General features: G+C 49.1%; 1 protein-coding gene across 1 annotated transcript; it reads left to right on the forward strand.

The window, feature by feature from the left end:
* Window positions 1-15,770: 15,770 nt before the first annotated feature.
* LOC121833266 lies at window positions 15,771-17,196 on the forward strand (the record flags this gene model as incomplete). Its single annotated transcript, XM_042286409.1, has 1 exon — window positions 15,771-17,196. A coding segment is annotated over one exon (1,170 nt), but the record flags the coding sequence as incomplete, so codon positions are not given.
* Between the last annotated feature and the right edge of the window lie 2,447 nt (window positions 17,197-19,643).

The raw sequence follows: 19,643 nt of genomic DNA on the forward strand, positions 1-19,643 counted from the left end.
AATACAGCAGCTTATATGAACTCCTTTCTACCTCTATATTCCTCTCTCTTTTTTTTTTGTAACAACTTTTCTGCATATGAACAAAAACAAAAAACAAAAAAAAGACGAGAGACGGGAAGGGTCTGGGCGGATACAACAACCAGCAACAATGACAAATTTGTGAAAAGACTACACCCCTATTCACCTGAAAAACTGCAGTAAAAAGAATCCAGATCTTCGCGGAAAATTACTAATAACCTCCCCCCTCCCCCCCCCCCCCCACCTTCAATGTGTCTAATTATATGATATATGTGGGTACACCTTATATCCGTTTTATGTTATTTTGTCAAGGCGTACACGTTTGAAACGCCAAAAGCATCGTGTCTTCGGTCTACGTCCAAACCTTGTAAAAAGTACTTTGCGCAGCACTTGGATAATGCACAAAACTTATTCTATTTTTTTTTTAATGGGACAAGCAGTATTGTAAGGCAAACGAGTTATTTGAAGTTAGAAATATCAAACACCCAATACGGACAAAAAGAAGGGAAGAGATACATGTATAAATTCAATTTAATTTTGTTCTTTGTCTCGAGTTTTAGTATCTCAAATTGTATATTTGGTTGTTATCTACGACAAGACATTTTACAGAGCATTTAAAAACACAAAAAATGCTGTTTTTTAGTCATATTAGTTATTCGAATACTGTAGCGGAAAATGTGATTGGATAATAATCGTACACGCACACCTAACAAAAATATGTGGAGATCTAATCAGCGGTCCCACGTCGCGGTATTACAGTGTTTCTTCTTTCACACAAATATTAAAAAAAAAACAAGTTTTTTTTAGCTTTGATGGGCATATTACTGCAATTTTCTCCAGTTTATATATATATATATATATATATATATATGCATGTAATTTCGATGTGTTCTTTTTAATGTGCGGTTGAAAGTAAATCACTATATACCTTTTTCTGTGTACCTCAAAAGTACTTTGGTATTAAGAAATTCCAAGGTCTTTTGAGAGGGCCTAAAATTTAAAAACAATTTGATATAAAATCGTATTTTTAGTATATTTGGCTGTCAGCTAGGTTTAAAAACACACTCATGTGACATTTAAAAAAATAAAAACCTCTGAGTAACTAATTGCAATAAAAAATATATTTGATCTAGAGTAAGCATTTCTCTGTTTTTTATATTGTTTACCGATGTTCTCTTGATCGCACAAATACGATCACAAAATCATATATATTTATTGAAATGTTTATATACGTTCTGAAGATAAAATAAAAAGAATTTCGCAATATAAGCTCCAATCTACGACGATCCTTCGTACCGGCAATAATTTGGAAATTCTTGAACGATCCCACAATTTAATCAGGAACAAAATGTCAACCTTAGTCTTCATATTAAAAAAAAACACTAATCCATTTTTAATTTTAATGTTTTTTTCGCCACCCTGGGTGCATTTTTACTCGTCGTTTAGCACAAGACAGCAATCATCTCAAGCAGTGGTTCTTAAACGGGGGCCCGCGCACCCTTTGTGATCCGCGAAGGCATTCTAGGGGTCCGCGAAGCCCAGCGTCTTCACTCAAACCCGCCAGTAAGAGTTGTCTTTTTTGTTTTTTCAGAATGAGAAGAAACGTTGCAGTTTTCGGTTGATGTTTCACGTGTATATGTCAACGAGCAAAGTATGTATACTTCACTTGAGTCCTTAGTTATAACCATTTATTTAATAACTGTCGTAATTAACTTATACTCATCACCCCCGCCTATGCATGGAGGCCGTATTTTGCTTCCATAACGACTGACAGCTTAAAACACACAGGCTATTCTTATTATGTTCACTCTTCTTGTTTTGCAATTCGCACCTCGGCGTTCTTATTGGCAAATGTCCCGGGTCTCGTTGACTGCGGAGTAACTATGACATGCCCAGGCATCGCTATGACATGATCAGCGAAGAATACAGTGCCGCTGTTATCGATTGTGCACTGCTTTTTCGATAGATCGGTTAGCAAATCACTTCCGGTCTTTAGGAGTTGATAAACACTGTTCCACACTCACATTCGATATTAAGCAACGACATCATTGTACGAACCGGATGCCTCCTGGTTTAAGCTTTTTTTACATATATATATTTTTTTCTAACTAAATCCACGCTGGACTTCTTCATTTATTTTTGTTTTTTTGTTTTTTGTTTTTGTTTTTTCTAGCAATATTTGTAGGTGCTTACTGCTTCGAATGGAAGCAGTATTCGCACACCTCTGAATATTTGCTTCTTCCTGACTATGCACGTTCGTGCTTGCTGCTGAAACCGAGCCCGTCGTCTGCCGTTTCTTGGACCGTGGGAAAGACGAGCTCGTGCGAAGAGAGGCCGTGATGTCATGTGTGAACGGAGGATCTAGTCGAAACGTGACGTCGTGGCGACCTGCTTTGGGTTGTTGTTTTTCGGGCGACTCCGAGACACCACAATGAATGTTTCAATGACTTATGTAGACCTTTCCAACAATCGCCTTATGGCAGGCGTTTTCACTGGATAGTAACTCTCTTCCACGAACTATGAGACGTCGCGCGTGTGCCCACAGCCTCGGTACTGAGCATGTTTCGCCTGAGTGATAAGCGCCGAAATGGTCTGCGCGCTCCGTTTCACTTTAAAGGGACCCTCAAAAGGAAAAAAAAAAAGTGTATTTTTTTTTACTTTTTTTTAAGCCGTTTGGTTGGACCGCGCAAATCAAAAAGTTAAATTTACGAAAAAAAAAATTGATTAGAGCAATGTTGACGGCGCGAGACGCGATTTAGTCGATGGCCATTTCCTTTTCACTTGTTTTTTTCTCTCGGCATTTCAGGCGCGTGAAGGAGAGGTGGAGACAGTGCGTATGACCATCTCGTTGAGGTAGAAAAAGTATATGACCATTCCGTGACGTCATGGACTCTGCGCGAAGAATTGAAAATAAATCTCGCGCCGTCAATATTGCACTAAAAATATTTGTTTTGCGCGTAGAAAGTATTTTTGACACGCGTGTACTCCCCAAACTCTTTCAAAAAAATGTTTTCCTTTCTTTTCAGGGACCCTTTAAGTCGTACTGCAGCAAACGCTACGATCTGACAGAGCCAATCAAGCAACGTCCAAAGTGCGTCGCCACCTCGCTCGTTCTCTTGCTGGATTTGCTCTCACCGGTTCAACCAACCCTGCAAAAAAAAAAATAATAATAATAATAATATTTGCAGGATTGCGTAGCATTTATTGTACGTGATTCGTTTAGCCGGTGACGACAAGCACCATGACGTAACATTTTTGGCGTTGCTTGATCGGATACATCGTAACGCCAGGGTGTCTCGAATTCTGGTATAAATATCTTAAAGCGTGAAATACTTTCTAACGTTACACCCAATTCCAAAAGTTTGCCCGTCCGTCCATCCGTACATTTTCCGCTAAATGTAGGGGGAAAGTTGCGTCACGTGACGTCATGTGGCCTATACACCTTGGAGAAATTGACGGCGCATGACCTGTACGTCAACTCAGTTTCCCTGTTAAATGTAGCGGAAAAAATCACGTCTCCTGGCCAAAACACCAATTCAGTTTCTTCGCTAAACTTTAGCGGGAAATTAACGTCACGCGACCGATACACCAATTCACTTACCCGCTAAATTTAGCGGGAAGAATTGACGTCAGGTAAGCTGACGTCACGTTGCCTATAAAATCATTCAGTTTCACCTCGAAATTTAGCGGACAGATATAATTCACGTGGCACACCAATTCCCTCACCAATTTCCTATAATGCATTTTATGCATTCTGGGACTTTGAAGGTAAAGGCACTAATCTCTATCGTAGTAGGCTGGATCGCGGATGGAGGCTTGGCTTGCTGGGGTCGAGTTGCACCGCCGGCAGCCATCACTTGACACCAGCCAATGCATGCGACTTTATGTAAAAAAATGGAAGCCGTTTACAAATCCCTGTAACGCCGAATTGGAGCGCAGCTCTTGAGGAGGAGTAGGGAAGGGTACTGGGGGGGTCACGTCACATGCGGGTAGTCACGTGATCTCGGGGGGAGGGGGGTCACGTGACCTTGGGGGGTCAGGTGACCTTGGGGGGTCAGGTGACCTCGGGGGGGGGGGAGGTCACGTGACCTCGGGGTGTCACGTGACCTGGGAGGGGTCACGTGACCGCGGGGGTCACGTGACCTCGGGGGGGGGGGGTCACATGACCTCGGGGGGGGGGGGGTCACGTGACCTCGGGGGGGGGTTACGTGACCCCCCCCCCCCCCCCCGGTTACGCCGACGCCGCTCAGGCTGGAAACGGGCCCCTAAGAGCTGCGCTCTAAAACGAGAAAAAGTTCCGTTTCTTCCATTTGTGAGCTGTTATGGGCACTCAAACGTGTTGGCTGCTTTTCGTGAAGCCTGTCACATAGCTTGTGCAAAAGCATTAAAACTGACGGCCCTCACAGTTCTTGTAAATAAACGTATTGTGGTATAGAGTGATTCCACTGGTCGGAGAAATGTAGTGAACATCAATGAGAAAAGAGTTACTTAGAGTTACGGCGGAGTCGGTGACGGTTTTGATGAGTTAAGTTTAGCACACGACACGCTTGAAGGCTTTGTTACGCGGAATTCGCTTACTCCCGGAAAGCGGCTGTCAAAATGAAACATTTGACATTCATCACCTGCTGGGTTTTTCCGAGGACAGTCTTATTGACAGAACGTTTTTTTGTTAACTCCATGACGAGAGCAAGCTTGCCCGTTCAGCCGTGGGTACTCCGCTACATTTGATATTTTAATGGACGTTCGAACGCTTGACAGATACCAATTCGATCTCTAAACTCCCGATATAATGATCGCAGCACATCATAAATTACTCGGCGTCGAGCACCGCGTACACGCTTCAATGTTTTTTTCCCTGGTGCCAAGCAGTGGTCGGCGGTGGCGCAAGCGAAGAGCTCCCGATACGCGATCCAGCCTACAACAATAGGGATCAGTGGGTAAAGTTCGCTGCCCAATTTTAGTTCTCATTCGTGCTTCGAAATCTATTAATCTACAAGAGCGCCAGGAAACGCCATCCAGTCTGGCTTACGGCTTTGATTTAATAAATATCCTATTGGGTCTAAAAGTTTATTAGATTATATTGGGAAATTTTATATCGTTACGCTTTCTGTTATCATGTCCCGTGTACATGTACCACAGGAACAAGCGAAGCTTTAGACATAAGGGCGTTTTATCTAGCCCGATACTTTTCGGTTTGGGACGGAAACGTCCGGAGTTCGCCTCGAATTGACTGCGTCAGCTCCTGATATCTGTATTGAAGTTCGCAGTATGAAAACTCGGTCTGCTGAAACGACCCAGTACGAAGTGTCTTACTACATCTTTTCGAACTGAGCTAACCTCTATTTGATGTTTAAGTGGAACTCATGTTCCTTGGCAGACGCTTCAAATTTCACTTTAAGAAGCTTGCGTATAATGGAATAACAGACTATTTTGAATGATCAAAAATTCGCAAAAGTAAATACTGCGTGGCAGTCAATACACTCGTGCATTTTAGCCGTACTCCGCATAAAACGAGGAGTTGTATATCTATTGCACGCGACATTAATTCCAAACAGAAAATAAGGCGGCGCCGGTTTCTCGAGTTATGCACACCGGGCATTGTTGCGCGATTATTCAGAACGGATCATCCGCGGTCTTGATTTCAATATTACATTTAAGATTAGCCCTAGATCTTGATTGTTCAATATTCAGCACTGGGCCGTGGCAATACACCTAGAATGAACAAATCCTGCGAGCAGCTTCCTCTACTTTCAAGCAATGCCTTCGCACACTGATTGCCTTAATTCAGCAGATGGGATAGAGCTCGACGCCAAGCGTCTGTCGAGGCTTTGATTGGATCACGAGGACCAGCCGAACGCTAAAGCAGCACTCGTGCCCAATCCGTGCCTGCGCTCGATCTCCCTTTGGTGTCATTGAAATGCTAGTGCGCGGGCTTTGGTCATTCTCAGTGGTGTTGACTGTGCGATGCTAAAAGGCCGCCATGGTCATAGGTCAGAGGTCAAGACGCGTAGTGTTCAATAGTATATTCTATCATTCATGAAGGCTCGACGAGTGCAGTAAAAAAAAAGAATAGCTTAGTTGTTGTTGTGTATCTTTTTTATGAAGAAAAGTACTGCCGTGGACGGAAAGCTGCTGGGCAGAATGGGCAGGGAAACCCCAAAATATCGGCAAAAGCATAGTGAATATAATTCCTTCCCCGGTCAGTCAGGATGAAATTTACAAGAAGCTTTCTTACAGCACGCCTTGGTCGAATAACCCCTGCGCGACGCATGCTGCATGCCCCGACTAAACAGTTATCCTACTGTGGCAAAATTGCCTCTCCACACCGTACACCCCACACGCATATTCAAGGAGGACCGACTTTCCGCTGTACGGGCCTTCATGCGTCAGAACTGACTTGGAGTACCTTTCAGCAGCAGCAGCAGCAGAAGGACGATCCTGAGCAGCGATGCACGGTCCCAGTTATCCATAGTCACTGATCGCGGGCGGCACAATCCAGGGACCGAGTTGTTGGAAGCGCACATCACCCTGGCATCACATCAAACACACGAGCATTTCTTTTTTGTGCGTGTGTGTAGTTTTTCGTTGTTGTTGTTATTTTACACCCACGTCAGCGCATGCTTTTCGGCATTCCTTGGAAATGTGAGAGATGCGAGTATTCCATATCCCGAGAGCGAGAATCCGATGGCCCAGATGTCCGCGTCAAAACGATGCGAATGTGCGCGCGTTCTTCCTCTCCGTCTGGAATTCGTTCTCTGCTCTTTATTTTTCCACCTACTTGTTTTATCTCGGTTCGGTCTCTGTGCGCCATCTCTGATCAGCCGCAAGAACCAGAATCGTTCGGGAACGAGGGCTGTCGTTCGAATCATGAAATTGTCTAACCTGTTCGCACGGCTTTTTATTAAATGCGGATGTCAGACTGGTGCTTTAGCATGAATGCCAATGCCCCGACTAATCCAAGATGTGTCGAAATATCTAAGTTCTGTTAAACCTCGAGCTGTTTATTATTATATATATATATATATATATATATATATAACCGCACAGTTTATATTTAATAAATTCGCCACGCGTAAAAAAAAAAAAAGTTTTCTTAAAGTTATAAAGTCCCTTGACGCCATGAGGGCTTTAAGATATATAATTTTAGGAATCATATTTCTAGGCGAAAGAGAAAGACAATATACACAAGAATATTAGATTCCAGAAAATGAGGAACAACAAATGTGTTGATAATAAATTACCGTATATCAGTCTAACAAATACCTTAGACTGCCTTGGAACATGTAAGCTACACAGGGCATTTATGTAGCACTACCAACTGCTAAGGAATTTTCCACTGAGGCTAATATAATGTTTGAAGGAATGCAACAATATAGAACGCGTAAATTGCCTTCAAAAAGAAGAGTTATCTTATTGTTTACCTCACGACTAGAGTTAAGTTAACGAATGTGAAGAAGTAAATGGGGATATAATTATAGGCGGATTGTGAGACAAGCAATCTCCATCTAATAGTCAATCATAAAGCCAAATGTTTAACGTCCTAGCAAATCCTTAGAGGGCTGAACTGTTGTTGAAGGGTAATAGCAAAGTATTGGTTATAACCGATTTTGTGAATTCTTTAAAAACTAAAATGCTAACAACGCGTACGTAATTACAATGTTGGTCTGGTTGCTGCAGAAACAGTTAATCTAAAGAGACGTTCATGTAACAAAAACAAGGGATTGGTACTGTAAATTTGGGAACTCAACAAATAAATCAAAAATATTAACACCATGCAAACAGAAATCAACGCTACTAAGCCCTGCCTCCAACAATAAGCTTTTCTTCTTTTTAACTGCGTCCATTATGCACCTATGCAGTCACTGCAATAAGGTAAGGTTGTTGCACAACAACTTGTAAATTTGGTCTTCATGTCGACGAGCGGACTTGTAACGAGTAATAGCACGACAATACAAATGCTGGTAGAATGCACCGGATGGTTGAATATATAATGTTTCCAGAGTTTGTAATGTCACTCGGAGATAGTGCTCTATTATTCTCCTCCGTCTGTCAGGAACACAGACAGAAAAATACATGGCACTCGGGATTCAGCGTGGAGTAGAGTTGCTGCAGAAATGTCTTTCCCGTGACAACCAACACACATGACGAAGCTATCTTGCGGCTATGGTATACATTTTACTGCGTTTTTACTACAAAAACGCAGTCGTTTTCGTAAGCCCATTCGCAGATATCCCTGTCTACATAATAAAATAAAGCAAATTTTTTTACAAAAGCTTCCCAGATTCTTTTTTTTTAATTTCTGTTTATTTTATGCATTAGTAAGTTGTAACAATTACAATAAAATGCTCGTTGAGCATTTTTATTAAAACAGCCTCTATAATTAATATAATACACATATTAAGTAGAATGTTACAATAAAAAAAAATCCCCAACTTTCTTGTCCAGTAGCACCTTGGGGCCTCTTTTGCCTGCACTCCATAAAACGCCGTAGAACTTTAATTCCAGTCAGACTTCCGCATTTCTCCAGGATACCAATAGGCAACAATAATGCCCAAAATCATAAATATAAATCCGAATCATAGGGACGTGTACTTTTTGTTCTATATGAGTGAAATTTTTTCCTGAATCGAGGCCTCTGGACTCACTTTGCGAAATATTGAATATCTTTCCACCACAGTGAAGAAACGTGCAACACCTGGCCATTGTAATAGTGTAGGATTCCCATCGCGCATCTAAATTTAAAGTTCATTATTACCAAGAACACTTTTTTGATGATCACGACTTTTGCCTATATCAGCCCCTGTATGTTTACCCTTAGCGCGTACACGGGGGTCGCATTGTTGATAGCCATATGAAAATTTTCACAATGTGACTGTATTTAAATGCGGCCTCAAGACGAGCACTGCGTAAGCATTTGATCTGGCTTTAAAACAATCGATGCCTCGGCGGACATTCGGGTAGTGGCTCGCGTTCAATCGCTAAAATGACGAAAAGTGCCAAATACTACCAATGTGTGGATCTCAGCACGCGCACTGCGCCTTTTCAACCCTAGCGCGAGTCGGGTACCGTGGCGGGGCTATGATAGGGTTTGGCGGCCTATAATCGGCTCCAGATTATGTGGACGCTTGTTCTGGCTCTGAGTTAAGGGTGTGAAGCCTGTTCGTTTTTCTGTATTCTTTTCTGCGACTGAAATTTCGTAGAAAAACAAAAACCTAATGCGGGTTTCTTTTTCTTTTCCAGCTATGAACTTAGGGGTTAATTGAACGAGTGATAGCCTAGGAAAGAAGAAGATGCAATAAATATATTGTGAGAGTGTTTGATTTCTAATCGTCGTTTGGGCACGCTCAACAGTCGCAGGGAAATTGGACGAAGGAATTTCCCCTGAACTCTCAACCTCTTAACCTCTTACCAACTATAGACTATCTGAGCTGCGGAACTCCATCAGACCCCCCCCCCCCCCCCCCCTTACTCACCTCAGCCCGCCTCCCGTCGTTTCAAGCGCCATCTAGATTAAGGTTTCAAAACTGTGTGTTCTATAGAGTACGGTGGAACGCCTTCTAGACGCTGTGCTTCGAAAAGTACGTATTCCATAGAATACACTGCAGTTACCATAGCAGCCGCCCGGCGCGTCGAACGACGGGAGGCGAGCAGTGGTGAGAGAGGGGGAAAGGGGGGGGGGGTGCTGCTTCTGCAAGCAGCGTCTATGAGCAGTTCCGAATCTGGGCTAATCAAATCAGTCAAAGTTTGCATTATCAACCAACTAGCCCAACTTCACGCCTTGTTGCAGTCAGAGTTTCCGTGGTAATATGGGACCTTCCAGAAATAAGATAAGAGGAGTGTCTCACAAATAGGCGGAAGTCCGCGCGCCTGACGGATTTAGAACATCATTCGTAGATAGTGCTGTTTTGAGCACGGCGGCGTGGTTGAACTCCACTCTGAAATCGCAGTGCGCGTCGAAGCGAATACTCTTTTTGAAAAGCCGACACAGTACATATTTTTTGTGGTGCACGACAGAGATCGTGTTTAGTGTGTGCAGTTTTTGAGTCGTGGCCAGCTCGTGGCAGCGGTCTTATCAAATGACGCGCCCGCAGCTGCCCAAGTAGGCAGCGCGCGCGTGGCCTAACGGTTATCGCGCTTGCCTTTCACGCAGAAGGCCAGGGTTCGATTCCTGGCCGCGGCTATACAATTTTGTTGACACTGTAATGCGATGTTCTGGTGAATTCGAGAACCGTCTTGCTGATTCGGGGTTGGAATGTTCTACGCGCCCAACCTTCTACGCCCAACGATCCAGAAACCCAAAAGGGTACATGAGGGATTCCGTGAGGCATTCCGTAAGGCGAGTGGAGTCTCGCCCTAGCGCTCGGACCTGCTGTTACGCCGACTTCGACGCCCCGCGACGCTCTGTTCTTCTACTTTGTGTACCCTTTTAGTTTTGGCACAAGTTCGCCACATTAAACGTTTATTTCTTCCTGTTTATTTATTGTTTTTTCGGCCACCACCCGTGACATTTTGGTGGAGGTGCTGGGTAAACGCATGCCCGTGCAGCGCTCCCCTCCAAGTTCCCGCAGTGCAAGTCCGAACACAAGCCCCCAAGAACCCAACTAAGACCGGACCAAGATCCGATTAAATCGCCGGAACCTTGGCCTACCCCCGGAGTTAGGACCCTTGCCATCCAGGACCAGGCAAACAAGGAGGACGACGAACGGAGACCCCGGCCGCTCCAGCCGTCGTTTACCTGCCCGTCATACCGCGGACGGCTGCTCCATTCCACGGAGAGCAATACGAAGACGTCGAAAACTGGATTGACCAGTATGAACGCGTTGCCCGCCACAATTGCTGGACCGACGAGCAGCGCCTGCACAACGTCTATTTTTCGCTCCAGGGTACCGCCAAGCACTGGTGCGAGAATCATGAGTCCTCTTTCACGTCGTGGGACATTTTTAAGACCCATCTCAAGGCTACGTTCAGCAACCACCACCGCCAAAAGAGAGCCGATGACCTACTGCGAACCAGAACCCAGGGCCCCAACGAGAGCGTCACCGGCTTCGTAGTGGACGTTCTGCGCCTGAGTGCCCGCGCCGACCCTCGGGCTACCGAAGAGAAGAAGCTACGAATCCTAATGCGCGGGGTGAGAGACGACATGTTCGGAGGCCTCGTCCGCAACCCGCCGGCAACCGTCGACGCCTTCGTCACCGAGGCAACGAACATCCAGCGTGCCCTGCAAGCCCGATCCAGTCACTTTCAGCGACTACCCGGCCTCGCTGCCCTCCGGCCGTCTAGCGGCGACCTTGGCTCCAGCATCCCAGGCATTCGCGAGATCATTCGCGACGTCGCGCGGGAGGAGCTGCGAAAGCTGCTACCCGCCGCTGACCAACCAGCTTCGCTCTGCATCGCTGAGGTAGTGCGGGAAGAGGTGCAGAGAGCCATTCAACCAGAGGCTCCCACCAGCGCAGCAGTCCCCGAAGAACCCACGCTAACTTACGCCGCAGTGGCCCGACGGCCACCGCCTCCCCCTCGCGCCTATGTCGCGCCGCCCCGACGTCAGTCTCCTGCGCCACAGCACGACCGACGCCGCGACGACCAGCTCCAGTACGCCAGCCAGGAGCCCCGTGCACCCCGGAAGACCGATGTGTGGCGAACGACCGACCGACGCCCTCTGTGCTTCCACTGCGGGGAAGCAGACCACTCCTACCGCCGATGCCCATACCGTCGACTCGGGCTGCGCGGGTTCCACCCGAACGACCCGCGACCCCGTTATGGTGAACGCCCTCGGGAAATCGACAAGTACCTGCGACGACCTCAGTTTCCCGAGCCTGCGTCAAGCCGAGAGTTCCTATCGCCTTCGCCACGATGTCCAGCTTCGCCGATGTACCGACCCCGACGTGAAAGCCTGTCGCCCCTCGCTCCACGCCGGGGAAACTAGGCGCGGCAACCCCTGGAGGTGGAGTTGCCGAAGACGACCGACGCCAAGATCCTCCACGACCGTTGGAGGGCCCCCACTCGAACGCTACCAAAGACCGAAACGACGCCCCTGCAGCAGTGTCCAATAACCTAAACGTCGTCATTGACGGCCACGACGCATCAGCACTCGTGGACACCGGAGCAGACTACTCGGTCTTGAGTGGGAGGCTCTCCCGCCGCCTTCGAAAAGTAACCACGCCGTGGGATGGACCACAAATACGAACCGCCGGAGGGTACCTCATCACACCAGTCGGGACATGCACTGCTCGCGTCGAGATCCACGGTGAGACGTGCCCTGTGAAGTTCGTCGTTCTGCAAGACTGTTCGAGGGACGTTATCCTCGGAATGGACTTTCTCTGCGAGTATGGCGCCGTCATCGACCTCGGGGCAAACCAGTTGACGCTGCGGAAACCTGTTTTCCCGCCGGTGGAGACCACAACGTCAACCGCGATCCGAGTTATCACCGACCATGTGAACTTACCGCCGCGGTCGAGTGTTTTCGTCACCGTCATAACCGACGCAGCCATGCACGGTTAAGCTCTTCTGGAAGGCAGCGTCCAACTGCCCTTTGAGGAAGGAATCGGCGTCGCACGAGGCGTAACGGATATCCAAGAAGGACGTACAACGGTTCTTGTGTCAAACTTCCGAGAGAAGCCGCAGCACCTAACGAAGGGTACCACCGTGGGCCACATTGAGGAGCTTCAGGCGCCAGCCGTGGTCACCGCAATCTCCGAAGAAACCTCGTCATCACAGCAGAACAGCACGCCGCCGCCGCCGATCGACATCGACCCCGAGCTCCCAGCTTCTAAGCGCCGGCAGCTGGTTGATCTCCTCGCCGAATACAGTGACTGTTTTGCCACGTCGTCGAAAGTTCGCCAAACACCAATGGCGAAATATCGCATTATTACCGACGACGACGCGCTCCCTGTCCACCAGTCGCCGTATCGAGTCTCCTTAAAGGAAAGGAAGGTGATTCAAGATCAAGTCCAAGAAATGCTCGACGACGACATCATTCAACCCTCCAGAAGTCCGTGGGCGTCCCCATTCGTCCTTGTAAAGAAGAAGGACGGAACCCTGCGGTTCTGCGTGGACTATCGTCAACCGAACGCTGTGACAAAGAAGGACGTCTATCCGCTCCTCCGCATCGACGATACGTTAGACCGACTGCGCCACTCCCGATATTTTTCGTCAATGAACCTGAAGAGTGGCTACTGGCAGATTGAAGTCGATGAACGCGACCGGGAGAAAACTGCCTTCGTCACTCCCGACGGACTGTACGAATTCAAAGTGATGCCGTTCGGGCTTTGTACAGCGCCAGCCACCTTCCAGCGTGTCATGGACACCGCGCTGGCAGGTCTGAAATGGCAGAGCTGCCTCGTCTACTTCGACGACGTCGTGTTATTTTCACTTGATTTCGACGAGCACCTGAAACGACTTCGAGCCGTGCCTCAAACCATCAAGACCGCCGGCCTGTCACTCAAGCCAACGAAGCGTCGATTCGCCTATGGTGAACTTAAGTTCCTTGGCCACGTCGTGAGCAACAAAGGTGTTCTCTTTGACCCCGAGAAGACCCGCGCCGCAGCTGCATTTATGCCGCCGTCGGACAAGAAGTCCGTGAGAAGATTCCTCGGATTTTGTGCCTACTACAGACGATTTGTTCGGGACTTCGCCAAGCTGTCCGCACGCTCACGCACCTCACGAAGGACGCCGTAAAGTTCGAATGGACAGACGAACACGTCATTCGATGAGCTGAAACGAAGACTCCAGACTCCCCCAATTCCTGGCCATTTCGACCAGTTCGCTGATACAGAGATCTACACGGACGCCAGTAAGACCGGATTTGGAGCGGTGCTAGTTCAAAGGCAGGACGGGGCAGAGCGGGTCATCGCATACGTGAGTCAGACGATCTAAGGCGTAGAGGAACTACTCTACAACTGAAAAGGAGTGCCTTGCTGTCGTCTGGGCAATAACAAAGTTTCGCCCATACCTGTATGGAAGTCCTTTTCGCGTGGTCACAAACCACCACTCGCTCTGCTGGCTCGCGAATCGGAAAGACCCCTCCGGACGCCTCGTCCGGTGGAGCTTACAACTGCAGGAGTTTGACATGACCGTTGTATACAAGTCCGGCCGGAAGCACAATGACGCCGACTGCCTGTCAAGAGCTCCTGTCGGGGCCGGTCCTGCCTGTATCGAAGACGACGACGATGAGTGTTTCCTCGGCGCTTTGGACGTCAGCGACATGGCAGCACTCCAACGAGACGACCCTGAATTGCGAGCGCTCATCGAGCACTTAGAGGGACAAGCGATTTCGGTTCCCCGTGCTTTCTTAAGAATCCTGCATACATTCTCCATGCGGCAAAGGGTGCTGTACAAGGAGAACTTCGTCAACAACAACACAGCATGGCTGTTGGTTCTTCCTGCCAACCTTCGAGACGAAATATTCCAAGGATGCCATGACGACCCAACGGCTGGACACCTTGGCTAGGGCAGGACGCTCGCCAGGATTCGGGAAAAGTACTACTGGCCGAGGCTACCGAAGACCGTTCACCTATACATTCGATCATGCCACGAGTGTCAGCGACGCAAGAAACCGCCGGCGAAGCCGTCAAGGCTTCTGCATCCGATTTCTCCCCCGTCTATGCCGTTCCAGCAGATCGAAATGGATTTACTTGGCCCTTTCCCGCCGTCAACGTCGGGAAACCGCTGGATTATCGTCGCCACCGACTATCTCACACGGTACGCCGAGACGAAAGCCCTTCCAGCAGGCACGGCTGTTGAAGTCGCCAAGTTTTTCATCGATTCCATTGTCCTCCGGCACGGCGCCCCTGAAGTCCTCATCACAGACCGTGGATCTTCGTTCATGGCCCAGCTGACGCAAGAGATTCTTCGTCTCAGTGGCACCGGCCATCGTCGAGCCACTGCATACCACCCGCAGACCAAGGGGCTGACCGAGCGACTCAACAAGACAATCGCCGATATGATCTCTATGTACGTCGACGTAGAGCACAAGACGTGGGACGAGGTGTTGCCCTACGTCACGTTCGCCTACAATGCGGCGGTTCAGTACACCGCTGGATTCACCCCTTTCCAGCTGGTACATGGTCGAAAGGTAACGACCATGCTGGACGCAATGCTGACCTATGAGCCATCTGACAATGAGAGCGACGACGCCCAGGCGGTTGCTCAACGCGCCGAAGAAGTCCGCCAGCTGGCCCGACTCATGATTCAAGACCAGCAACGCGTCGAAGCGGGCGGCTACAACCTTCGTTGCCGGGACGTTCACTTCCAGCCCGGAGACAGGGTGTGGGTGTGGACGCCCATCCGTCGCCGCGGCCTCAGTGAGAAGCTGCTGAAACGGCACTTTGGACCCTACAAATTGCTTCGTCGACTCGGGGATCTGAACTACGAGGTGATGCCCGACGGAACACGGACTTCGTCACGCCGCCCTCCACGACCGGAAGTCGTCCACGTCGTGCGACTGAAGCCGTACTACGCCCGATAGGACTGCGGACCTTATGTGTTCCAAATGATTCTTCAGTTTACCGTTCTTTTTATTTGCTTTGTTTTGTTTTTGGGTTGCATCGGGACGATGCACTTTTTAAAGGGGGGAGTAATGCCGCGCGCGCAGCTGCCCAAGTAGGCGGGATTCCACTTCCGGCTTCCAGCCAGAGCGGACGGCGCAATGAATCGCTCCCCGAAAGAGGCGGCGGCCGTTATCGGCCGCGGTGAAACGAATGGTTCTTTTCTGCCAAACGATCGATTACCGTGTACTTTTGCCTGCTCTGCCCACCGGAGATGCTGCTAAGCTCAGCGTGATTGTTCACGCTGATCTTCAAGGAAGACCTTACCGGATTGAAGACTTCCGTGAACCGTTGGACAAGGTGGGAGTTTTGCCGGGCGTGGCTGGTCTGGGGGCCTTCCAGATGAGCCACGTCTGGCTGCTGAAGCTTCACTCGCTGGAAGCAAAGACCAAGCTTCTGGAAGCCGGCAACCTGCAAGTAAAAGGCCGCTTTTGCCTTCTCGTAGACCCGAGTCGGAGGGAGCTGCGCATCAAGCTCCACTGGGTCACGTTCGACGTCCCAGCGGACACGGTGCGTCGTGCCTTCGAGCCCTTCGGCTCGGTCAAAGAAATTATCCGAGAAAAGTGGAAAGTGCCAGGCTTTGTCGACGTTGAGTCCACCACGTTGGTGGTGCGGATGATGCTGAAGGAGGGCGTTTCCCTGGAAAGCCTCCCACACCAGCTGCGGATCTGCGGGGGGAATGTCCTGGTCGTCGTCCCTGGTCGTGCGCCGATCTGCCTCCGTTGCCACCGAGCGGGGCACATACTTCGAGACTGCAGGGTGCCCCGGTGTAACCAGTGCCAGGCCTTCGGACACGAGGCCTCGTCGTGCGTGAAGACGTACGCCCGCGTCACTGGCAACAACATCGCCGTGGCGTCGGACGACACAGAGTGCATGGACGTGTTCGAGGCCGAGAGAGCAGCAACAGCGACGACGCCGACAGACCAGCAAACCCAGGGCGGGCCCGCAGAGAACGGCGGAGTCCGTGATGAGGCGAAACCAAGACCTTCGCCCGGGGCATCAAAAGACAAAGCGGCCCCCGAGGTAGTCGAAGAGCTCGGGTCCGAAAAGGTGACGGACTCTCCAGTCGTCCCAGCGGCAACCGCCGTGCCGGGGAACGATGACGGCAAGAACCATGTCGACGAAGACGTCGGGACGAAAGTTCATGACGAAGTCAAGGTCAAGGGTGACGACGGCGGCAAGCCCGAGGAGGGCGAAGGTAGCGTCGACGTCAGGCTCAGGGACGCAGAGACCGGAGCGGCGAGGCGACGGCACGAAGGCGTAAGCTCCAAGATCGCCGACAGGGAACTGCGACGCCTCGAGCGCGAGTGGGTTGGCAACGGGGGACTTAGCCGTGAACGGTCGAGGTCTCGCCAGCGCAGGGAGCAGCAATTGAAGTGAGTGGTCAAGGCCTTCACTACTGTTGTAAAAGGTTTCTTCGCACGGTTTTCTTTTACTAAAGGCAGCACTTTCCGGTTGGTCCTACCTAGAATTTAAGCATGCTAGAAAAGTCTTTGCGCGTGGGCACTTTAAACGTACGGGGACTATGTTCCCGGCGCCGGCAGTGCCAACTGAGCCGCCTCTTTATTGAGTACGACCTCGATATTGTGGCGGTTCAAGAGTCAAAGATGGAAGGCGAAGGACAGACTGAGAGCATGGTGCGGATGTTTGAGTCGCGTTACGACGTTTGTGTAAGCCACGCGGTTGGAACGTCTGGCGGGTGTCTTTTGTTTTTGCGGAAGGGTTTGTTTATTGTAGAGCAGGTTATTAGCGATGAGTCGGGACGCTTTGTCCTCTGTGATTTTTCTTTTTCTTGTAACCTTTTCCGTGTTCTTTGCATTTACGCACCGAACAGAATCGATGAAAGAGTGGGCTTTTTTTGAGAGTTTTGAGAAATATGTTCGGACGGATCGGCGTGTCATTTTGCTAGGGGACTTTAATTGTGTGTGCGCTCCTCGTGATCGGGCGAACAGCAGGAGATTTCATGATGAAAGTGCTTTACTTTTGGGGTGAATGGTCGAACGCTACGGCCTAGAAGACGTTGCCAACTGCGTGTCTGGTGGAGGGTTTCTGCTCTTTACACACTTACAAGGAGCAAGTCACGCTCGCCTTGACGAGTGTATGTTTCTTTTGAATTGCTGAGAGTGTGTAAAAAGTATACTGTTGATCACGTGTCATTTAGCGACCACCGCCTCGTTTCTTTTATGCTATGTTCATCAAAGGAGAAGCCAAAAAAGTTTGATTGGAATCTTTGGAAATGTAATACTAAGCTCCTTAGCGATGATTACTTCGTGAATTCAGTTCGCCAAACTCTAGACAAGTTGGCAAGGGCCGAGGGGAACGATTTTGGTGTAAAGTGGGAACTATTTAAACAGGATGTAAAAATGACAGCGCTTGAACGCTCAAGTATTTTGAAACACGAGCAGAAAAAGGTAAAGCAGGAACTAGATGGCCTGCTGAAAGAGTTATTACACGAAGAATGTTTATCGCCTGGGCTTTTCACTGACGACATTATCAGTCTAAAGAAACGTCTAGATGCGCTAGATACTGATCAGTATCAGGGGGCTGTTGTACGGGCGCGTCTGAAACGCATATCGGATGGGGAGATTCCCACCAAAAGAGCAGTTGGCATTGAACGAAGATATGCCGCCAAGAACGAGATAAGCGAAATTCTTTATCGGGGTACGTTGTCGAGTGACAAGGAAAGCGTAGAAAACGCGTTCGTAGAGCATTACAAAGGCCTTTTTAGTTATTGCGCACCCAAGATAGACGATTTTCAAAGTTTTTTTTTTTTTTTTTTACCGTTAATGCCGAAGCTGGCAGACGAGCTTAAGGAAAGGCTAGAACAGCCTATCACGTTAGGTGAAGTCGAAAAGGCAATACACTACTGAAAAAAACCATTTGGCGCCTGTATGAAAACAAACGGGTCCATACCGGTAACAGTTTAGCCATACCGGTCACCAGTTTGCCAAAGGGGTCGCCCGTATGGCTCAAAGGGGTCGCCCGTATGAGCCATAACGGTCACCTACTTGGGCAAACTGGTCACTTCTTTGGCAAACGGGTCACTCGTCGGGGCAAATGGGCGACTCGTTTGGGCAAAGTTGTCGCACGTTTGCTCAAACCGGTGAACATGTTGCACAAGCGGGTGATCGGACCGTCAAACTGTACCGGTTTAATCAAACGGCTCTCGGGAGCCCGTTTGATATTGAACGTACAGATCGGCCTCCTGGGCACGCCTAGCTGTTTGAGCCGTGGCAGCCAACGTTTCCGGAAGGCTGGCTGATTTCAGATCGTCCGCGTAATGCAAGTAATTGTATTTATATTTTAAGTGCGCTGATGTGCGCTTATACTGCAACTAAAACGAACACATTTTTTTTTTTTTTTTACGTAAAAGCGCGACGTTGGTGAGCCGATATTTTTGACAGAACTTTAAACCTTTGTCCATCTTTTTTGCCTCAATTTTCTTATTCAGCTCGAATCTCTCTCGCAGAAGACGCGACCGCATGAAAGAATGTACTTCTAGAGTCCGTTTCACTTCATTTCAAGACGCGGCGAAGCTAGCGCGAACACGTGCCTGCAAGAACATCGAGCATTGCGAGAGTACGCCCGCCGTCGCAGCAGTCAAATTACGAGCTCGTGCTGGGTGCTTTTTTGGCTCGGGCGCAAGCCGAGCTCATGGCCGACGCCACTTCCAGCGTGCGTGCTGAAACGCGCGCGTTTCGCCTGCTTTCCAAGGCTGCAAACGCGACGTGCAGTGGCAACTCCAAGAGAGAAGAAAAGCGCGTGTACAGCGGTCCGTGCACCCTCTCCCCTAGCATTGACTGCATTGCCACAAAAAGCCAACCGCAAGGTTTTTTTTTTTTTTTTTTAGAATGCATGAGGAGAGGGTTGCGAGGGAGGGGGGAGGGGTGTCCCGGTGTCTTGCTCCTTGGCCTCGCCGTCGCCCCCTTCCTCCTCTCTGGTCGGCTCTGTCACGTGACCAGGGAGAGGGTAGGGCCAAGGAGGTGTTGGTAGGGCCAACACCTCCTAGAAGACAAGGCCGTAGTGCTCTTCTCGTGACGTCGCAAAGGAAGGCCATCGGGGGCGCGCGTCGAAGCGAATGCA

The sequence above is a fragment of the Ixodes scapularis genome, unplaced genomic scaffold (assembly GCF_016920785.2).
Source record: "Ixodes scapularis isolate PalLabHiFi unplaced genomic scaffold, ASM1692078v2 PGA_scaffold0__279_contigs__length_252992795, whole genome shotgun sequence".
In the NCBI taxonomy this organism is placed as follows: Eukaryota; Metazoa; Arthropoda; class Arachnida; order Ixodida; family Ixodidae; genus Ixodes; species Ixodes scapularis.